General features: G+C 45.7%; 1 protein-coding gene across 1 annotated transcript in view; it reads left to right on the top strand.

Moving 5' to 3' along the window:
• Nucleotides 1-22125, top strand: part of LOC146193210 (uncharacterized) — a 64541-nt gene that overhangs the window by 27959 nt on the left and 14457 nt on the right. The window contains exons 3-7 of the mRNA XM_084602617.1: nt 2873-3169; nt 7268-7315; nt 13613-13996; nt 18324-18571; nt 19530-19870. Of these exons, the coding sequence (XP_084458743.1) occupies nt 2873-3169; nt 7268-7315; nt 13613-13996; nt 18324-18571; nt 19530-19870 (1318 nt within the window). The remainder of the gene's footprint in view (nt 1-2872; nt 3170-7267; nt 7316-13612; nt 13997-18323; nt 18572-19529; nt 19871-22125) is intronic.

The following is a 22125-nucleotide window of genomic DNA, read 5'->3' as shown; positions in this document are numbered from 1 at the left end:
TGTTAGAAATTTACGTTTACGTGTACTAGTGGAAGCAAGATTTATTATTTGTCGATCTCTACTACTCACCTGCTCTGGTGAGGCTTGAAGGTAACTAAAACTGCTTCAAACACTTACCGGCTGCCATATTGACACCGTAACATCTCCAAATCAATAAAAGATGCAGTACAGCAACTACACTCCTAAAAGCAGAGTTGAGCTTTCTCACACTTGCGTTTCCGTCGGCTGCTCTACTGTAGCCACAATATTTCCTAACCTACCCACCTGATACGGTGACTAAGTAGACTACCATGCTAAGAACCGTCGGAACTAATTATTACCACAGCATCGATCAGGCTAGGAGAAAGAACACCGTGAAAGTAGCTAGCCTAGGACTGCGCTCAATTGCGGTCAGCTGAAAGGAAATATTTTATTCCGCGGATGCAAGCTGACTGACAGCAATGGAAATGAAAACGAATAATGAAAATGGAAAAATGCAGTCCAACAAACAGTAAAAAATGGATTGTAGTTTTTCTTATTCAACTTTAATTCTTTCCATGTTGGCTACAAATTTACTGCGGGGACTAACTGTGATCTGTTTAAAAGCAGATGATCGGAAATATTTACATATTACCTAATAGCGCGTTATCTCGGAATAAATTCCCAGCGATTACCGGATTTATGTTTGGTCACAATAGCGATATCCTTCCAAACGTGCTCGAAAACATTTTCCAAGGTCACTGCAGAGTCTGCACTGGAGAAATGCGTAAGACGGAGCGTTGCTGTGTTGTCCATGAGATGTGTCAAAGGATTTGTCATGGGATTTCATAAGGTACGGATGCTGCACCCTTCCTTTTTTAAAAACCAATTACAGACACCAAAAGGAGCACGCGATGTACCGCCTGCAGCAGCAACGTTCACGCCTTCGCATTTCTTCGCGGCGGATGCATGCTGCGGAGCTGGCGAAATTTTTAGTCTGCAATTGATTGATTACCTCTTTACAAAGTTTCTAACCATTGCCGCACATTTGTGCGCACAAATTACACCTTTCCCGCTCGTTGCCATTCAAACATTTCAAATTTCCCTCCCCCGGAATTTAGGCCTATGTAACTGGAAGTCGAGTACCATGTGATACCCTTTAAAATTTGACAGTACCTCTCCCGGATATTTCGACGTCTGATTGATATAACTGGCTGCAATTAATTACCAAGTTAACCCACAAGCACCTCCCAATTTCCCTCACGAGGTTTTTTGATGCTCTATATGTGCGAAACATCTTTTTCTCGCAGGTAATCGTGCGGGAAAGCTCGAGATGACTAAACCGAGTACATAGCCATGGCTTTGTACTCGGTACCATGGCGAGTACATGGCTAATATACACGGCAAACATAGCCATACAACGTTCTTTATGATCTCAACGTTGGTCCTTTCAGAGTAGCGTAAAGAAGGTTTTCCTTTCTACAGTGTCAACCCAACTTTCTCTTGTGTATTGTCACCGTGGAAACGTTTCTTCCAACGCGTTCATCGCGCCCGTACCAGGCTGAGCTAGTTGCGTACGCAGTACAACAGGATACAGAAGTCACTCTAATCGCTCGCGAAACGAGGTTAACGCTGTGCACCACTGTGCAGGCCGGATGAGATTGTAAATGAACCATATGCTTTGCCTGGGAGATATGCTCAAGAATTAGTGCTGGTATTGTTTCTGTAACGGAATTACAAAACAGCTGTGTTACATCTAAACTAAAGGCAGTCGTACGCGAATCTATGGGGAGCGTGCAAAGAGCTGCCGACTGCAAAAGGCCGAGAAAAAGAATCAGTAAATGGAATATTGTGATCTATTTTGACGGAACATATAAAAGTAGGCATATACGCAGATGGCCTTGCATTGCGACAATAAACTTTTTGTTTAAACAACATACTTTAAAGAAAATTGTCATAGCGAAATTAAAGCACAAAATGATACAAGCCATGAATATGAAAATACGACCCCGCAATATAATACGTTACGATATAAGAAATGTTAGTCAAAGATTTTGTAGCGTAAATCTACGCTACACGGGTCAGAGCAGAGTTTCGTGTGTTTGCACCGCAGGTTATGCGCACGCGCGAGAGCCGCGTGACATCACGAGAGGCACAGGTGCGTCGCCTCCTCGCCATAGCCGGTGCGCGCTCCTCGCCGCAGCCGACGTGCGCTCCTTTCAGACGCCTTCGCTGGAGCCGTGTTTACGATAGTTGCGCCGCGCGCTACTTCGCATGCTTTACGCTACGTATATCCAAGCATAGCAGAGCTAATCCACTGCCAACTTTTTTTTCTGCTTATCGCAAAAATTCTGGCGCATCAGTATTCGAGTGCTAAAATTAATTCAGAATGTTTTCATTTCATTATTTACCTTCCCTGCCAATCGGTGTGTCGTGTAACGTGCGCAGGTTCGTGCGCAAATGAGGATTTATTTCTCCGCAGCTACACCTTTCTTATCGTGATAACCGAGGCTTCATGCTGCTTGTGAGCAATGGACGGAAGTCGGCCACCTTGCTTGCTCACCTGCGCCTTTGCGCGTGTGAACGCAACGCGGAGGCGGATTATTTGTCAAAAAGACCTTTCGACACAAAACATTGAAAGGCATCGTTATAAAAATACGACACCGCAAAATTACAACTTGCAATAATAAAAGATTGATAACCTTTTTCTGTTTAGGAAACTTTCTTGCGTACCGGACTGTTTTCTAACAAAGTCTCACTCATGCAGGTAAGCGGGATGTAAGTGCGCATGGAAAGTGCGAGCTCTAAATAAAAACTCATAATGTTTTCATTTGTTATTTACTTTCCCTCGCAAGCAGCATGTTTTATGCCGTGGTTCTGCCTTCTGCGCATATAATAATTTATTTCTCCGCAGTTACTCCTTTCGCCTCGTGAAAACCGAAGCTTCATGCTGCTTGTGAGCAATGGACTGAAGTCGGCCACCTCGCTTACTCACCTCCACCTTTGCTCGTGTGAACTCAACGCGGAGGCGACGTCGAATGCCTTCACTGCAATCCACCGCCTGTTGATGCTGCAGCTCGAGGAGCTTTCGCTGGACAAAGTCCTGTTCGTCCTGCCATCGCGATTGCAACTGGAGGTCTTCACACAGGGCCTGATGAGCACAGAGTCTCTGAAGATTCTGAAGATCATCCAAGTCAACGTCGTCGCCAAGGTGAGGTTATCCACACTGCTACTTCTAATTCACTCCATAGATTCTTCCTGCTCGGAAAGAATGACCAACACAAATGAACACCTGTAATTTTAAAGCGCACGATGTGAAATGGTGCTGACGACGTGCACTATACTACCGCTATTCGGGGTGCGAAACGAACTCTCCGCCAGGCTTTGGGAGGATTTTGGAAACCTATGCTGGAATAGCGCAATGCGAGGAAGCAGCCCTGCAGGACTTTCCTGCAGCGCAGATATTTTCCGCTCAAGCTTATGGTTCTCAGTGCTGTTTGTAGAGCCAGGCTGTACTATAACAATCAGATTCTTGGTCATCTCTGTTCCACGATATTCTAAATTTCCCTGCTTGCAACAAATCAAGGGCGCTTCGCTACACATTTCTGTCGCTTGATAACAGCGTTGATTTGGCGATTTGGAGAACCCTGGGTTGCAGAGCTCAGAGCAAGACGGAATGTTATAACAGGTGGGATTTCTTTGTTTTTCTTTGGTCCCTGTCTGATCGAACCTCGGGTGATAGTAAATGGCGCTGTCGTATGTTCACATGCTCCCTGTCCCTGTTCTTGGTGTCTCGGCGCAGATTCTTCTTGTAATATTTTGTTAAATTTTTGAAGACCAGCTCGCCTCGTCACCTTCAGCTCTTAAAAGCTTTGCCGATGCTTCATTTATGCGCCGGTTATTATTGGAGGCGCATAAGACTATGACGAGGTGAGATACAGCGTTGAACTTACAACCGATGTTTATTGAGTCTGTCCCTGCATAAATACAGTGGCGAACAGTCTCAGAACGAACGGAAACACACATTTTTGTTGACAAGAAGGGCATCACAGGAACTCTGGACCTGGCAAAATTGGCTCTAGCAAGCTGTGATAAATTGCCTATTTATTGTGGAGAAAGCGGTTTTCTTCGGACAGAGAAGCCGATGCGGTGCTTACGCATTGATTTAGTTTAGTGAATTTTGTAAGCTTCTATGACTTCTTTAGTCATCATAAGACGGCTATCGCAGAAATCTTCGCCCAGGCTGAAGATGGAGAAACAAGGTTCTTACTGTTTTCGTTTTCTTCTGTGCAGTCCCTGCAATAATTTCGAGACGACCGGCTAGAGTGTTTTCCACTTTATTTTCGTTCACTGAGCCGGTCATTGAATTATCTACCAGTTTGGCTGGTGTAGTGCTTACCAGAGGAAAGCAGAAGCCTGTAGACAACTTTGTTACTGCACACTAGAAATTTGACGCTGAGCTTCATGACGCAGCCCGCCTTGCCAGTGTTGCAAGAGTTGACCAAGTGACAGAGCTTAGCTTATCAGACACAAAAAATCACAACTTGGGCCCACTTTGTCGAGACAGTGTGAGATACTATATAGATAACCGCAACCTTTTTTTTTTCTTTCAGTGGCTCCAATGCATACTGAACTCAGGTAGTAGTTACGAATTCTCTAAAGCAGTTCTTAAAGGCAAGTCGAGTATCCTGCCGCTTCTAAGAGCTCTACTTCATTTCTAAAGCTGTCTTCCATTGCGTGAAGGCACGATTTCTCCAGGCCGTTACGGAAACACAGCTTGGCTATAGGGTACCATGCCGCTTGAACGAACGTCACTTATATGAAGCATTCATTTGTACGAACTTTAATAAATCTCCCACCATTGAACGCTAGACAAACGCCCTTCATCTAAAGACATTCAGTTGTTGCTCATTTCAGTTCTGCGAACTTTTTCCGCGGCGTCGTCATGTGTCTCCGATGTCATACTGAACATGAGCACTGCAACAAGCACGACCCGATGCAAAAGCATTACTCCGCTATGTTCACATATTTTTGTCCGCAGACCGCGTCCGCAAAATTTTGTCCGCAAAAATCGTGTCCGCAGCAGTTGTGAGTGATTGAGAAGTGATAGAGGCTTATTAGTTCTGTTCGAAAAATGGATTAAGCCAAGAGGTTAATTAGACAATACTTTAGAGGCAAAAAATGTAAAAGTAGAGGAGGAAATAGTCTCATCCGTCAATGATTTGGGACCACATTTTAATGTGTCAAATACTATAAAAGGTAAATATTTCAGTCAATTAAGGTGACGTCAAGGATGTGACGTCACGCAACCTGAAGTCGAGCCAAAAAATGGCATAGGCATTGGCGCGCAATTTGAAAGTACCAAAGACTAAAATAGGTGAACGAGAAGTGAATGAATGTGACGTCACGCAACTGGAAGTAGAGCCGGAAAAGGAAATGGGAAGTGATTGGCGCGCAATTTGAAGGCACCAGACTGAAATGGGTAAACAAGAAGTGAATTAAGCAACACCAGCATCCGTGATTTCGCCATAATACAATGCAGACTCTGCAGTGTTCTTCAATTTTAAAATATTTTTACGTTGATATCGAAATTTCATTGCCGGGTGAAGAAAAGTGGACGTCATTTAGTGTTAAACTGAATAGGTGATTTAAACAATCTTAGAGCCAGCCGAATCCATGGCTGCTTTTGGACGCGTCATTAGCTCCAATCATAGCCAGAGCTCCAGCCCTACTAAGCCTTTTAGCTCCAAAAAAAAGGCGTACATATGCAGGTTAACCATGATCTGATGAATCAATGATCTGTTTGGAGAAAGTGAAGCTTCCCCAGCAGACAGTTGTGCCGGACAAGGTTCACAGGAGCTTGCACAAACTAAGTGACATACCGCTGTAGTCCTAAGGTAAAAAGTGTTGCAAAAGGTTACTGTATTCTTCTCTTAAAATGAGCGCTGTGACATATAAATTGATTAAAATATGATTTCAACACCCCAAATTTCTTGGAGCTAATGGAAAAAAGCTTCCGCGCCCTTTAGTTAAGCGATTTGTTTTCCTAAGGCACTGTGAAGTTCTTTAAAGGTTATTTTCACACTACCACGATTTTAAGTTTCGAATGTGCAGACTGGAATGACTTGAGAGGCTTCTGGCTTCTACGCTCGTAGCGCCAGCACACATGGTCATCACAGGGGCTCAAGGAAAGAACCATTAGAACCTTAATGCCTCTTTGGAAGGCAATTCATATCTTAAAGCAAGTGGGTCAAGGTGTTTAAAATTTAAAAAAAGATGACGGAAGTTTCGAGCACGACGCCTCTGTGTTAGAAACTTCGCCTTTAATAAAAGCTGCAAGATCGAACAATCTGCGCGAAACTTGTATATTCTAGTTGCTATTAAAGAATTTGATAATGGCGTTCAAGGCAAAGCTTCCTTAAGATGCGGAGCTACACTGGAGCCAATGCAAACGTCGTTCGCTGAAGTAAACGGATGCTTGGCATGTAAAAATTCTCGAGTGAGAATAAGTCTGCAGTTCGAGGAAGCTGCCGTTACCTATGACTGCAGCATCCTGGAAATCCTGGGAATGTCAGTCAGTGCATTCTTCAACCTAAGAAAGCAATGTCTTTTGGGGAAGGGAATACTATAGTCTTTATATATCATCAGGAAAACTTGAAAGGATCATTTTGGCGAAACCTAAAGCGCATAAAAAACAGGGACGAGAGAGGGACACAAGATAAAAAGCTTTCCTGTGTTCCTCTCTTCCCCTTGTCTTTTTTTGTTATTTAGGCTTCGCCAAAATGAGCACACTACACCACCTAGTTCAAGAAACAACCTTGTTGAACCTTAAAAGCCTTGCGTTTGATATTCTTGCGAGAACCTGATCATCAGAAAACGATCCTCAAGGGATGGTCATGTATGTGCAGGGGCAGCTGCTAGGAGCACCCGACACGATATTCTCAGGTGTAGGTATGGTTCCTATAATCGGCGACTTTTTTTTTTTCTTCTACTCTGTATTTAATGAACTTTCTTGCTAAAATGATTACACTACGAATTCAGGTCAACAGTAAGAAAATTTGTTTCATCCTCTGCTCTTTTCTTCCCTCCGCCGATTGTTGGTTTCTTTCGTTCATGTCTCATAACGAGCCCTTCATTTTCTCCTTCAATGTTTTGCTCAATATCGAGTTATTGGTACGTAGAGCTATCTCCCGCTATATGTATTCTTCGAATTCGATGTAGGCTTTCGGTATTTTTTAATATGCGAGATGTAACAAATGACTGGTGAAAACAGAAAACATATTGTTTCTCGTGGGTTTCTGCTGTGCAGGAAATTGACATCCCTAAGAGCGGTGCGCGCGGTCCCAGACGCAGCCAAGTGAGTACCAACACGCACCAAACACTTGTTTTAACATTCGCTATCTATATGAAGGTTTTTGTTCGTTTCGCACGTGGATTTCATCAATAATGTTGAAGAGATGGCAAGTTATATGTGAATACACTTGCGTTACCGCACTGCAAGCTGAAGAGAGTTCTGGAGCCTTTCATGTTAAGTGGCGAGTGAGAAAAGAGGGAAAGTTCAAAGCCGTTGTTTCTTGGTTCTGCATGTCTTTCAGCACTGCTTGTGACGTTTTTAGACAAAATGTCAACGCCTGAATAACTAAACAACTGTCATCAGGGCCAAGGAACGTATAATAAACTTTATTTACTTCGTGTACTCAGGAGGGCATGAAGAATGAGAAACATGCATTTACGCAGCTTGACAAAACTCTCACCCCTTCCAACAAGAGGAAGGGCGACGGACAGCATAATTATTTGCGAACACTGCGACAAACAAGATACATTTGTTAAGCAGGTGATCTTAAAATATGTTGAAGTCTGCAAACATAACCGAATTCGCCACAAGCCAATAAGAAATCTGTACAACCTAAAATAGATGTTGCATAACCTAACCACAGCTGAAGGAAGTTCGTGTAGTCAACAACACTAAATATACAGAATAAAGATGCGAACAATTTCTAATACCGGAGTGACAAAAATTAGACTAGATGGAGATCGTACCTTGTGCATGAAACATTGTAAATGAAAAATAGAAAACATTCAAAAAGACAGCATTATCTTAAAGAGTACGCAATTCTAGCGAACACAAATGGCTGTACAAAAGATGTTTTTCAATAAAGATAAGAGCATCGATGTTGGTATCACGGTATGGAGGATATTCAATAGTTTGGGAATTGTGTAGCATAACCTTTGTTTTTCGTAGTTTGCCCTGCTTAAAGGTGCAGTGCAGTGTTCATGGAGTCTGGTGTCGTAGGCGCGTATATGCGCACCTAAATTAGTTAATGTCAAGTTATGAATAATTTTTCTTTGCGCTCGCCCTGTCGCCGTGAAGAATCAAAAGGTGCCACTGCTTTAAAAAGGAAGACTTTCGGAAAAACAGACGCCGACCAGTAAAATAAAATTTCATGTTGACGTTTCGTCGCCTAGTACGAGGGTCCTGTTCCGGCCGCTGAAACGTCAATATCAAATTTCATTTTACTGGTAGGTGTCTCTGCAATTCCAAATATACTCTCCCGGCCAGATGGTTACAAGAACGCAGACTGGCATTACATGTGCCACTTAGTTGAGTGCTGCGCTGAACCTGGTTGACAGTGACCGGCTTACCACTCTGTGCAACGTGAGTGCTAGGAACAATAATTTTCGCAAACTGCAGCGAAGGAACGATACTGCATAATATGATGGGCGCATGGCGCCATCTCGTAAATCCCAGATGCGGCTGCCTGAGAGCATTTGGACCAACAAGAAGGTGGGCAGATCTTGCAAGTTCCGGCAACATCGTTCTTGTTTTTGGGAACTGGCGAAAAGCTACTTAATATTTCTGTAGAGAGTCTGCGGGCTCGCAGCGGAGCACCCATACAAAACGACCAGCGTGGCAGGCTTCTTGAACCGAATAGCGCATGCCCTGCCTGCGCACCATGCAGGCGTCATTCAATTTTATTTGCTTCTTTAGCCGGCTGCGAACGCCGTTCTTAGCGTCTCTGATTTACAGCTTGTTGAGGACGCGGTACGGGCTATCGTTTGAGGGAAAAGAGGCGCTTTTACAGCGTATCGCATTAACAAAAACATGCAGCGAGGACGCAAGGTACGGATGCACGAAGACCTGACGGGTAAATGATCCAGGCGGGACTTGGAGGTGTTGAATATAGTCCTGAAGGCATTCAAGATACTGCAATGGCTGGGACCAGGGAGCCGAAAGAACGAACGAGAATCCGGGAGGCCGCCTGGGTGTGTCGAAAACGACTTCGCCCGGCCACTTAAAAGCTAAGGCCACTACGAAAAACGGCAGGCTAAGAAGCACCATGGCAAGGTGATCAGCCCAGTGCTCACGATCAAGACGAGCAGTGAGGCTGATGATGGAGCCGCTCGACCATGCCGTTGGCACTGGAATGGAGGCAGTTTAGTTCCGAGCAGACGGGTAAGGTAAGTAAAGAGGGCGCATTCGAACCGGCGGCCGCGATCCGTAGTAACAAAGCCGGGGCAGCAGAAGCGGAAAACCCATGTTGAAACGAAGGGTTTGGCAACTGTTTCCGCAGTATGGCCGGGACGGGCACTGCTTCGGGCATTCAAGTGAAGCGGTTGATCATCGTCAGAATGTACCTGCAGTAATTAGAGGGAGGTAGCGGTACTCCCACGTCCAGATAAACGTGGTCAAAGCGACAACTAGGTGGCAGGAAAGACTGGGTTGGAGTCTGTATAGCGGGTGACTCGCAGACGAAGTGCGCGGGCGACGCATTTGGAAGAGTTAGTATGAAACATATACGCCAGAGGGTTATGATTCGTAAGGACGTAATATGGCCAGTCCTCTAAGAAGTGGTGGTAATTCTGGATGGTGGGGTAGACGACGAGCAGCTCACGACCAAACACGCTGCAGCGAGTCTCGGCATATTGGACTCCCGAGAGAAGAAACTCAGTGGGTGGCAATCGGAACCGAGTTTTTGTTGGAGAAAAGTACCAAATTCCAGGACTTCGGGGAGGAGGAGGATTGGGGCATGCGAAGAAGATTGGTCAGGGGGTCAAGAAGCTCGGCGAAGCGCAGGATACAGTTTCGGGAAAAATTCAGTAAGCAAAGGAACTCGCGGAGCTTGCGTAGGGTAGTGGGTGCTGGGAAGTACCTAACAACTTTGGCGTGCGAAGGCATTAGACTATTTTGCCGCGCCGAGGTGTGGTGGCCCTGGAACTGAGCTCAGAAAAGCTGAAAACACATTTCTGAGCATTGACGTCCAAGCCAAATTCTTGGAGGCGTTGAGAGTTCCCAGAGGGGATGCTCGTGATCTTGTGGCGTATGAATCACAACGAGGATGTCGTCGATGTAGGCAAAAGAGCAGGGCGTCCGCGCGTCACTTCAGCAATGAATCTGTGGAAAGTTAGAGCTGCGTTGTGTAGCCCAAAGGGCATGCGCATGTACTCAGACCGAAGGCTGTACTGATGGTCGTCTTCGATATATCGGCCGGTTTAACAGGGATTTGATGGTGCGCTTTTTTACAATGTCCAATTACTAATGATTTTGCATCCGTCCAGATGTCGAGTGAAGACTCGGATGTGCGAAAGGGGATAGCTGTCGTGTACCGTGTGAGCGTTGAGAGCCTTGTAGTCGCTGCACAGACGCCAGTCAGAAGTTTTGTTCTTGGGCACCAGATGGAACGGTGAGGCCCAAGTGTTGGCCGAAGGGCGAACGCAGCTGGAGTATGCGGTCGAATTGCCGTCAGCAATCGCCAGATGGTCATCGATGCGGCAACGCGGACGAGCTGCGACTGGTGGACCATGCGTCACAGTGTGGTTGGTTAAACTTTTTTTGAGTGGCTGGTGAATATTACAATGCTTCGTGACTTCGGGAAAATCTGCGAGGGCTTGGGCGTGCAGGCATGACGGGATCAGAGTGCGGATGCGAGTGGTAGCGACTGCCGATATAACACCAGTGATGGAAAGTCGTGTCATGCCATCTAGGCGACGATGGCGACGCATGCTGATGTGTAGATCAAAATGCGCCAGGAAGTCTGATCCGAGGATGGATTTACAGCCGTCGCTGACAATGCAGACCCATCAAAACGTGCGTCGCAGGCCAAGGTCGAGGGACCGGAGACCTTACCTGGTGATAGGTTGAGTTGACCTCACGCAGAGTATGTCCAGGTGACTTGGAAGTACGCTCAGCCTTGGTGGACGGCAGAACGCTGACTTCAGCCCCAATGTCGACAAGGAAGTGCAGGCCGGAAATGCGGCCCATGACTACGGCGGCCAGGATGAAGGGCGAGGTCACATGCGCCGTAAGTGATCTCGCCGAGCATTCGCCAACCAATCACATTGTGGAGTGCATTGGCGGGCGCGGTGTTGAAAAGTGTGGTGATACCAGCAAATAAGCTGACTGCGAAGACTGAAAGAGCGCGAACCTCTCGGCGAAGACCTCTCATTAACAGTTACACTTTCTCCTCCTCCGTCACACTTGCGTTAGCACGGCGAAAGATGCACTTCATTTCCTCGACCTAAACGAGGAAACTCATTGGGTAGCTGAATGTTTGATTAGAAATGGCCTGAACGTTTTGGAGGCCGTTATAAACTCCGCTTTGAACGTCTCCCAGTCATTAAAGGAGTATCGTTATTTTCCAACCAGACTCGGGCAGGTACTCGAAGAGAAAAGTAGACTTTTCTGAGTTTCGAATCGTCATTCCAACCATTGAGGGCTGTCACGTGGTCGAAATGATCCATCCAGTCCTCCGCATCTTCTGCAGGCAGTCCTTGGAAGGTAGGGAGCCGGTGCTGTAGACTGGGCCATTGCCAATGTGGAGGCCGTCTTCCGCGATCGAATAGGGTTCGTCAGCAGACCGTGTTCGGGTTGGAGCCCTTGAAGTTTTTCGGCTGGCTTGATGTCCTGCACTATGGTCCCCCAGAGCGACAGGGACGATTCTGAGGTGATCGCGTGAGGGGGTAGGCCGGATCTCAAAGGGCAGGACCTCCACCAGATGTCACGTGGTGGTGACAAGGCCGATGACAACAATGAAAAGCCTGGGAGTTCACTGAAAAAACTCTTTGTTGGGCTGGTTTGCGCCCACAAAAGAACCATGTGAATAGGCGGCGGCGTTAACAACAAACGTGCTCGCCGGTCGTCGAACTAAGGATGCCGGTTTCACGCGTTAGCGCTCGATTTAAAGGCTGCAAAGAAAGATCGAGATAAAACTGCAAACGGTGACTAGCACAACCTAGAACATTGCGGAAATATAGGCGAGTGGCCGGAATCTTCGACAAACATCTCGGAGCATCTTGCGCGACAAAGGAACTGATAAAGCCGCGTCTCGCGAAAACGAGCATGATTAAACAAAGAACACGGAACCGATACGCGTGCGTGCCAGAAACAGAAGGATAAAGCGGCTGTCGAAAAAAGGACACAGATTTGAATGGAGTACGGCAATATGGGAGGGGGGGGGGGGGGGGAGGGGGGCTACATTTGGGGTAAAATTGTAGCGCAATCGGCGGAGTAGAGAGACCGGAATGGTTGCTAACGATTAGTTGGGTTCGTGTACCTAAAATTGCTAGTCTAAATCTGCTCATGTTATGATGGGGCAATTGCGAGTTTGACCTTTGGATGTTGAAAATTGTCGCAATATGCGTTGGGAGGGGGGTATGTTTCTTGTGAACCACTCATTGTAGGCGCATGCGCGTGCTGCCAAACCATTTGTCCCAACGATATTCATGCTAAATGAGGTTGCGATGGTTAAATACAATGGCTGTTTAGAGAGTGGCGAAATCCAGTTTCTTCCCATACCCCAAAGCTCAGCGCCGAGAGTGGAATTATACCGAAAGTGGAAAATGTAGATCAAGAAAGAAGCTTTTTTTTTGATAGTTCTAGAGGCTGTGCCCTACTTTTTGAAGATGGGTCAGGGTGCCTTAGAACACAAAGCTACAAAAAGAAATTTAACAATGACGATGACGCATGTGCTGTATGTGGTAACTCCAGTGACACATTGACCATATTACACTCGAATGCAATGGTATCCATCCGGAAGTTGATGCAGGCGCAGTCACTGTGCCTGAAGCTCTAGGGTTTAGAGACACCAGTGGCCGGGTGAATAAACTGGCAGTGGAAACGAGCAATAAACGACTGGAAGATTGGTAGCTTAAAAGCAGAGAAGTGACAATGTAGAAACAAAAATTTAATAAATAGAATGATATGGTTTAGGTAACCAATCTAAACCAATAATTAAGATATAGGGAGAAAAATGAGCATGATAGCTACTGCTACCACCCCGTTTCAAAGGTGACGCTCCTATATTCCATCCATCCATCCATCCATCCATCCATCCATCCATCCACCCGGTGTCGGATTTAATGATTGCAGTGTTTAAAAAAATGGTGCAATCGTGCGTTTAAGCCTTGATGTCAAAACATTGAACAAACAAATGAAAAACGTACACAGAGCCGCGGTGCAAATCATGCTGTAATATCAAATTCTGCAATAACTAAAAAAAAATGAGCTACCGCTCTTGCACTTCAACGTCTATCAGACGGTGGCGGCATATATATTTTTTGTGTGTGTATGTACGTCTTAACAACTGGGTCCTTAAAATTTCCGCGCTAAGCAATTCTTTTGGCATTCCACGGACACTAACCATCCTTCCTTCCACAGATATATTCTGCAGCACACAGAGTAGATTTCCCGGCAGCGGTTATGCGGGCACTCACCAGCAACACCAGCCTCTTAAGCCTCAGCGTTGATGCTTCGTTTCCTGTGCACAAAAGCGGCACGAGCTTTAAGCGGATGCTGGCCAGTCCGCGTGCGCCAGCCGAACTCACTGTGATGTGCCTCCATCCTCTTTACCGGCGCAAGTCTAACTTGGTGTTTGAAGCGTTGATGAGAAACAAAACAGTGAAAGTGTTTAGCGTCGAAGGCTTCGATTTAGATCGTACGGATGCAAAGGCTTTCTCCAAGCTCTTTGAAAGAAACGAGACCATCGAGGATGTCAGCCTGGTAGAGATCAAGTGGACCATAATGCGACGTCGTGGAGAGCAAGTAAGTAGTTTGTTTATCGCATGCATTGTAATTGAGACCGCATAGGCTTTCTAGGGAGTGTTTAAAATGGTTTCTGACTTGACCTATAAGTTTCCTTAAAACCTGTTTCGACTAGCTTATTCGATAGGGGAAAGGTTCCTGTGGACCTTTCAACCATTACTATGCAGAACGGATGCGTGTATTAAAATACACGCAGAATTCCAATAGGTGCCTAATGAAAGAAAAATGTCGCTCCATTTTCTCCGCAAAAATTCAGTTGTCTAGCCCTGGACTGTTTTCTTTTGCTACAGCATTGAATTGAATTTTCAACAGCAGACCAGAATTCGCAGCCCTAACACGTGAGTGACCTTGTAAGCAATGCGATCAGAATAAAATTATCTCAATTAGGCAGTGGAGACCTGCACCTTTTAAGTTCGAGACAAAACCCAACGGGGCAATATTCGAAAGCCGGAGTCGTTTGGCGACATCCTTATGATAATCAGTATTTTTTACGGGTAATTGTTGTCCGTGGAGTAATATTTGAGGATGACTTCATCAACATCGCCGAAGAAATGCTTGAGGGACTCAAAAAAACAACATATAACAATTGTCCAGAGAATTAAATTAAAACAGATGGCACGGGAATACCCGTGAAACACCTTGTGCTCACGTTTGCCACCTCTACACTCCCCGAATCAATCTAAGTAGGGTTCACAGAAGTGACTGTCCGACCATACATTCCCCCTCCCAGGACTATTTCAATTACCAATTCGGCCACGGCTCAGCAAGCTGCCGTGGCCCTCAGAAATGTCCAAGATGTGCCGGAAATGCTCATACCTCTGGCATCTGTGCTGCTGTGTCGCATTGCTCCACTGTAATCGGGACTACTACGACTGCTCCTGGTCACTTCAATAACACAAAAATGAACACGAAATCATAACCTTAACAACAAGTGCAAATATCAGCTTCAAGAAAGCACGAACGACTGAAAAACAAACTCCTTTGTCTTTTCCACGAAGGCAAGGTGGCATGTGGGGGCGACACGCCACACTTCGATCGGTCTCCTGGTAATACCCCAGGCGGGGCCATGTCCGCCCAAGCAGGGACAGTAAAAGCTTCCCTGCTATCTGAAAAACAGGTTCTACCGGCCTCTCAGCCGACGGCCCAAACGTCTTCTTCCTGAAGAAGCCTGCGACTCGAACACCCGCAGCCTCCCTGCGGACGTTCAACGCCTCACTGCAGGCGATGGACACTTCTCCTAGTTCATCACTACCGTCCCGACGGCACAGCACCTATAAAAAGAAAGAGAGAAACCGCCTAACAACGAGCCCTTACAAACCCGAAGCTTAGAACTCACTACATCCTTAACGCTCACTGAACAAGGTGTTTCTCATTTATTGGAACTGCCGAGGTTTTATTTCTAACCACAGTGACATAACAGGTATTTTAAACACTTCCTCTGCACTCACCATCTGTTTATAAGACATTAAACTAGGACCTTAACAGGAAAACATTCTAAGCAACTATATAGACATTCGGTACTACCTGAGCAGTCGAGTAGGCTGTCTGGAGCTCTCGCTATTGTTATTCAGAGTGAATTTCGAATCAGAGAAATCAGCCTTCAAACTAAATATCATACCGTATCTGTCACCACTTTGCTTGATAAAACAATATCAATATGCTGCTTGCATCTTCAACCACATTTATCAGTGAACAATCATGACCAATAAGAGCTTAGACCAGCAGCCAGAGACCTCTTCGGCAGCTGGCGGTTTTAATGCCCATTCAACCTTTTGGGGCAGTGCGATAACTCACACTAAGGGCCCTATTTTACAAAATTTTATTTTATGCAAGAATATCTGTTTGGTGAACATCGGAAATCAAACATACTGCTCATCGAGCTCTGGAAAAATTAGCTGTTGGATTCATCTTTTTGCTCGCCAGCGATTTTTATTTTTAATAAATGGGACGTTATAGGGAATCCTTACCAGAGGGATCATGTGCTTGTTGTTATTACTTTTGATCTTCTCCATCAATCATCCCTTGTAAACCACGTCGCTGGAAGCTCCACCTAGCACACAGATCATTGTTCAAATCGGAAGCAATATAGAGGAAAGTTTTTCAGGTAGCCTCAGTTTGGGTGAACTAAATGAACTTTTCACGACCCGTATTGTTACTGCTGCTCATCTTACTATCCCCCAGTCCTCGGCCGTAGTACGATTCAATCATAAAGTGTGGTACACCCAAGAATGTAAGGCAGCAAAAAAAAAAAGCAACAAGATATAGCCTGGAGTGTCGTTGCTGAATACAGCAACGAACGTCCTGCCATGAGACCACCACTATTTTGCTTTAGAGATATAGGCAGAGAATTAGATATATTAGAAAAACTGGATCGTCTTCCCAGTGTTGTGTCGATACCAACTCCACTTACGTAAAGGTACAGCTTTCCCAATGAATGCCACTTCTCGCTAACACGATTTCATAATAAGCAAGCTCCACGTGAGCACACATTACAGGAGTTTTTGTTTTGTTTTGCAGCAGATACAGCATAAAAGCGGTATATAGCATTTTATACTGATGTTTTTAAAACTGAAAAACATACTGGAACAGAAATACGCCCCATGCACCGCCTCTAAGGGCGCCACTGAAAGCCTCCCACCGGCTGTTGCCGACAGCACAGACGAGGCACAGTTCCGGCTGCCCCATTGAGGCAGCAAACGTGGCAGAAGTTCGCACACTTGATTTGCCAATTGAGCTTCTGTGTGGCGATTATTTCCGCGGCGACTCCACCCGAACAGAAATTGAACAGCCCAAAAGTGGGCTTTTGTTCACAGTCGAAGTCAGAACTTCATCGGAAATGAGACTCCCCGATCCATCGCGTTGACGCAGAATGCCTTCTATAGGCTAGCGTCACCAAGATCGCCAACGTAGTAAAGCTTATCATAAGCATTTTTCGCGCTTTAAATTCAATACACATGCTTACACAATGGGTTAGAAAAAAAAAAACTAGTAAATCGTGTCTGTTTTCCTGGAGTGGAACATTGTGCTGCTTTGCGCGCATGATCAGGCGTCCGCCGAGTGAGTTGAGAGAGGAATGGGCGCTTTGGCGTCAAGCTTGTGTACAGGCGAACATGCTGGACTAATACGAAATAATTTAACTAATTTTATTGAATTTGACACGATGGTAACACGTCGTTGAAACAGCGAGAGCACACTTGCTTGTCGCTTAAACCAGGACTATTTCAAGTAGCGCTAGATTCTGATGCGATGCCTCCTCCCCAAATGCCGTCCCCTCACGAGCTCTGTTAAACACTGCAGTAGAGAGCTCCGCATAACTGGAGCGACAAAAGCTGCACATGCAAATCGAACACAAAGTCATAGTTGTGGCAATATCTATTATAGCTTTTGAATGTAAGCTTAAGAAATTACTGAGGCAACCCGGGCTTCTTCGAGGTACCTTCTTGCGTTGTCAGGTCTGATGTCCCGACGCCAGCTGTTTGCCGTTATATTTTACGACACCCACGCGCGTAGCATATTGTACATATCGTAAGTCGTGGTTGGCGTAATTAATTTCGACCTCTTCGACCTGCATTTCAAGCGCAGTTTGTGTTCTTTTGTTAAAAGGCTGGGATGACAGGATTTTTGCCTCAATTGTACTATGTGAAAAGCTTCGCTTGAAAAGTTTGTGCCATGCAATTACCAACTTGCATTAGCCATTTTGAAATTAAAAACAGGAAAACCACCAAGAATGAATTCACATTTGCTACTTCTGAGATGTTCCTAGCGTAAACCATCTGTAAACTGATGAAATATTGTGGGTAGGCATGCTGCCTTCTGCGGGTCATGCTAGTAGCTGCCATTAACGAAATGCTGGCTGTAGATTCTGCTGTTTATGTTGGCTCTCATGAACTCCTTTTTTTTAATAAAATTGAAAGCTAAGCAAACGTATGTCAAATAAGCTGCAAGACCTATTAGTTACGAAATGAGTCTAGGTGAGTGCAATATCACATCTGCCAAACAGCTTTCCAACCAAGAGCTGGAAATTTACTTACAAAATAGAAGGTTAATTGATACAGGTGAACATAAGTGAAAGACACAGCTGGGCAGAGAGCCACCGTCGCAAAGGCGTTACACATGTGGCAATGTTCTAACTTTTTGCCTGTTCAAATAAGCGTTATTGAACAGATAAGATAGCTTCAGCATACCCGTTCGGTAAGTACGCGCCGCTAATAATATATTCAACGACTGGGTTAATCACTGATGTGAAGCCTACCCAAATTCTTAACGTTATCTTATGCCTGAAATTCCCCTAACACTGCGGCCCACGGTGTTTTTCATTGCATCGCAGGTTGACGACCATCGGATAGGCTGGCACGCCGAGCACTTGGTGCGCGCTCTCGCGGCGACAAAGTCGTTGCGCCGCCTAGCCGTCAAGTTCGCCTTCTCCAGCCGCGAGATGCAGGGACTACTTCTAGCGGCTATCGCCTGCACTTCATTGAATGAGCTGATCATTCAGAGCCTTGGGATAATGCAAATTGCTCCATTGACTTTATCACTCATTGAAGTCGGCGACTTGGGAAAGATGACTATAGGCATGTGAGTACCAGCCTAGTCATGTCGGTGTTTCGAGTGCGATACTGAAGGCGTCCCAAATAAGAGTTATTTGTAAAAGCAGCCTGAATATAGTCTGAATGTGACATTTTTTTTTTCTTTTACCATTTCTGTTGCGTACTTTGGAAGTTAATTGGGCAATAATTGCACCTATGAAATTATATGATGATGTATATCTTTTACTGTAGCCTTCGTAAATATAGTTCCAGCGTTGGCTTTGAGGGAGAGAATTGCATTCGTGAGGCACTGCGTTCAATATACAGTGCCACCGCGTGCCCACAGGTAATCCACTCGGTGCAAGATTTCTCCGTCTTGCATGTGGATCTTCGGGGTTGAAATGATTGAGCATGATGTCTTGTACCATGGTGAAATAATTGAAGGCAATTCTGAAGGCCGAAGTGCGTTTCCCTTTTCAAAATAAACGACATGCATATCTATTCAGCTCTCCATCATAAACCACCACTGGGCGCCGCTTACTCAAGACGAACCTCAAAACACTTCAAGAACAATTTAGTGCATGATCCTTGATCGCGTAGAAGAGTTCGCAAAATCGCCGCGAACATTGAATCGGTGCAGACACTTTTCTCTAAATTAACTCCATAACTGTACTCTCACCCTAAGAAAAGTCAAAATAGGCATAAAAACAACATATCGTCTACTGAAATAGGCGAAATCTATTAATAGTTTAACACAACCGCCGTTACTACAGAACCTAAGCTCAATTTTCTTCCCACTCTCCTCCTGAAAGTGTTTTGCTGACCTTGCTTGCGTGCTTGCTTTTTTCTTTTTTGATTCATCTTACGTTGATTATACGTGTCGCTGTTTACAAACATGGTGTCGTAAGTTAAGTTTGGGCGAACCGTATCGTGGTTGGGGTGAAAAGACTAAGATAAGTTTTTAGTCATATTTTCAACTAATTTAAGGCTACTATATATGATTTCAGGCTGAGCCTTCGCACCGGCGTCTGGTCAGCTACGATGATAAGCTTCTTCGGCAGTGCACTGCAAGTGAGGCCCAGTTTTTCGATCAACGAGCTGTATACGCCACTGGGCCACCCGTGCCGAATGAGCTGCACATGTGCGGGAGACCACCTTTCCTCGCTCAAGGTGGCGTTCTTTGCAGAACACGTGCATCCAAAGATCGCACAGGCTTTGAGAGTCTACCTGCCGCTGACACGCAGTCTTAGGCGACTCGACTTGCGCTTCCCGACATCGCTTCCACTAGCTCACGCCATCATTCAAGGCATCTCACTGAATAACAGCATCGAGGAGCTCAGCTTGAAATGTAAGTAACCTTGTGAGGGGGCTTACTAGTGTATCGTGCTCATACGTGGCAGCTGCTGTGGTAAAAGCCAGTTTCATCCTTCACGGCACCACAGATGAGCTTAATGTTGCATGCGTGGTCTAGCGGCAAACTAGATAAATTACACTGCGGAAACGGGCCTGAAAACAAGCAGAGAATGTCATATTAAAGCGAAAGCTTCATTTAGCCGCGTTGCTTTCCACGTACGCCGCAGTTTGACCGCCAGCCAACATTCAGCCGCCTGCTATAGTGCCTAGAATACCGCATCCTGCTTGCCGTCCGCTTCTCAAGCGTGGTACAAGGAGCGAGCGGCGCTCCTTTCTTCTGCTGCTGCTTTGCTTCTTCTAAATCGCAAACCTGCTTCTTCTACTTCATGGACCTGACAAACATCATCCGTACCGTAACGTATCACCGGTCTCAGCGGAGCGCAGCTCACGACGTCATCACTTAGCTATGCGCCTCACTGCGCATGCGCGATACTCTTCAGATGTTGCACTGCAGCGTGGGATATAAGCTGTGGAGCAGCCGCTCGCTTGCGAAGGCGTATAGATACACTGATATTCCCTACAAACGTGCAGTGGCATACAATGTATGAGCCAACAACGCTTAGTGCGATAGCTCGCCAGGCTCGCCTACAAGCCTAATCTACTTATCCTGCGACATCATTCGCTGTGAAGAAGCGGCACGCAGGAAAAATGAAGATCCGAGATCCAACCGAGCTCTTTAAACTTCCGAAAATCGAGAACAGAGACTTTCAAAGTGACAACGCAAGGGGGCGCAGAAGATACGACAAGCTTAACGGAGAAACGATCCGGTCAAATCAACGACTACTACTGCTTTCGCTTTGTATGTCCTGGCTTAGGTCAATTAAGTGACTGCCAATTTTTTCAACTTATTCACTTGCTCAATCTCCCGTGCCAATCGTGGCTTCGAATCAATAGCTTCTGAAGTCTTTACGCCAAACATTTCCTTCGTTAACACGACAAAATCACCGTGAATATCCGCAGTTATAATGAACAAATATTCATCGCGAATGTACGAAATGACACGCCCTATTGGGAGACTGGGTTTTGCAGGCTTACTCCTTGAAAGAACGTCCACTCACTCTGAGATGCAGCGTTCACTTTCGGCTTCAGGAGCGAACTTAGGCCCCAGCGAGAGCAACTGCTGCACATCCTCAAGCAATCGGACACCTACAGTGTGGACTCTCCTCCCCTCCTTTGAAAATTTTACAGGAAAGCCAGTGCGAAGTTTCGGAAGGAGTCGTTGCTATATGAACTCCGACGGGAGGTCAGCGATACGCTGGTACTCTTGAAGAACCCTGAAGGCACGTGGATGACTTGTCGATCCCAAGGCTTCACCCGCAAGAGATCTTGGTAAATTCGGATGTGACGCCTCCATTCGGACCGAAGAATTTTGCAGACTCCCATTCCGTGTCCTACCGACGGGTCGAAACCACCAAAGAGTGCCCTACTGCCTCTGGTATCTGGCGTTTCCAAATGCCGAATGACAAAGATCGTGCGTGACAGCAGGCTGTTGCCAGGAGAAAGATGACCGAACAAGGTTGAAAGAAGCACATGCAAAAGGGCCCGATGTACAAGAAATGAAATTAAGCAAAGTGGTTTGTTGGGCGAGTTGGTTGGAAATTATGTTCTGGACGTTCTGGTCCATCTCAAATATTTTAGTTTCAACCCTTGCCTAAGGTTAGCTTGGACACCCGGTATTACTACTACTAGTACTACTACCAGTACTAGTGCTGCTAATACTACTACTATTACTACTATTACTACTATTACTATTACTACTACTCTGGAATGTAAACCCAGGTGCCGAATTCACATGGTTTGTGCATCCTTAATTTACCCATAATCGAACTATGTTTCATTATGGTGCGAAAGTGCAAGTTTTTGCGGGAAATTACGGCACTGCGCGCGCAATGGCGTGCGGCCTCCTAGCGCCCGACACTTTTTGCCACCAAAAGAGGGTGCCATGTGACTTCACTTCCACCGCACGGTCTCCATTCCAGCACTTTTTAAAATATTTGTATAGCCGTCCTCGTGTCTTATGAGACAATGGAACTAGATTACTAGTCAGCTTGCAAACTCCACTGAGATTCCGAGGCGAAAAGCGGTCCCTTTCCACTCGAGCTCACGATGTGGCACTTCCTCCACTGGAAAGGAAATGAATTATGGAACTATGGATTGGAAAGGAATCTTGGTGCCCAGGCTTGCTTTCGG

The sequence above is a fragment of the Amblyomma maculatum genome, chromosome 4 (genome assembly GCF_055883805.1).
Source record: "Amblyomma maculatum isolate TAMU_Amacu chromosome 4, ASM5588380v1, whole genome shotgun sequence".
NCBI classification, from domain to species: Eukaryota; Metazoa; Arthropoda; class Arachnida; order Ixodida; family Ixodidae; genus Amblyomma; species Amblyomma maculatum.
This window is presented reverse-complemented; position numbering and strand designations above follow the sequence as displayed.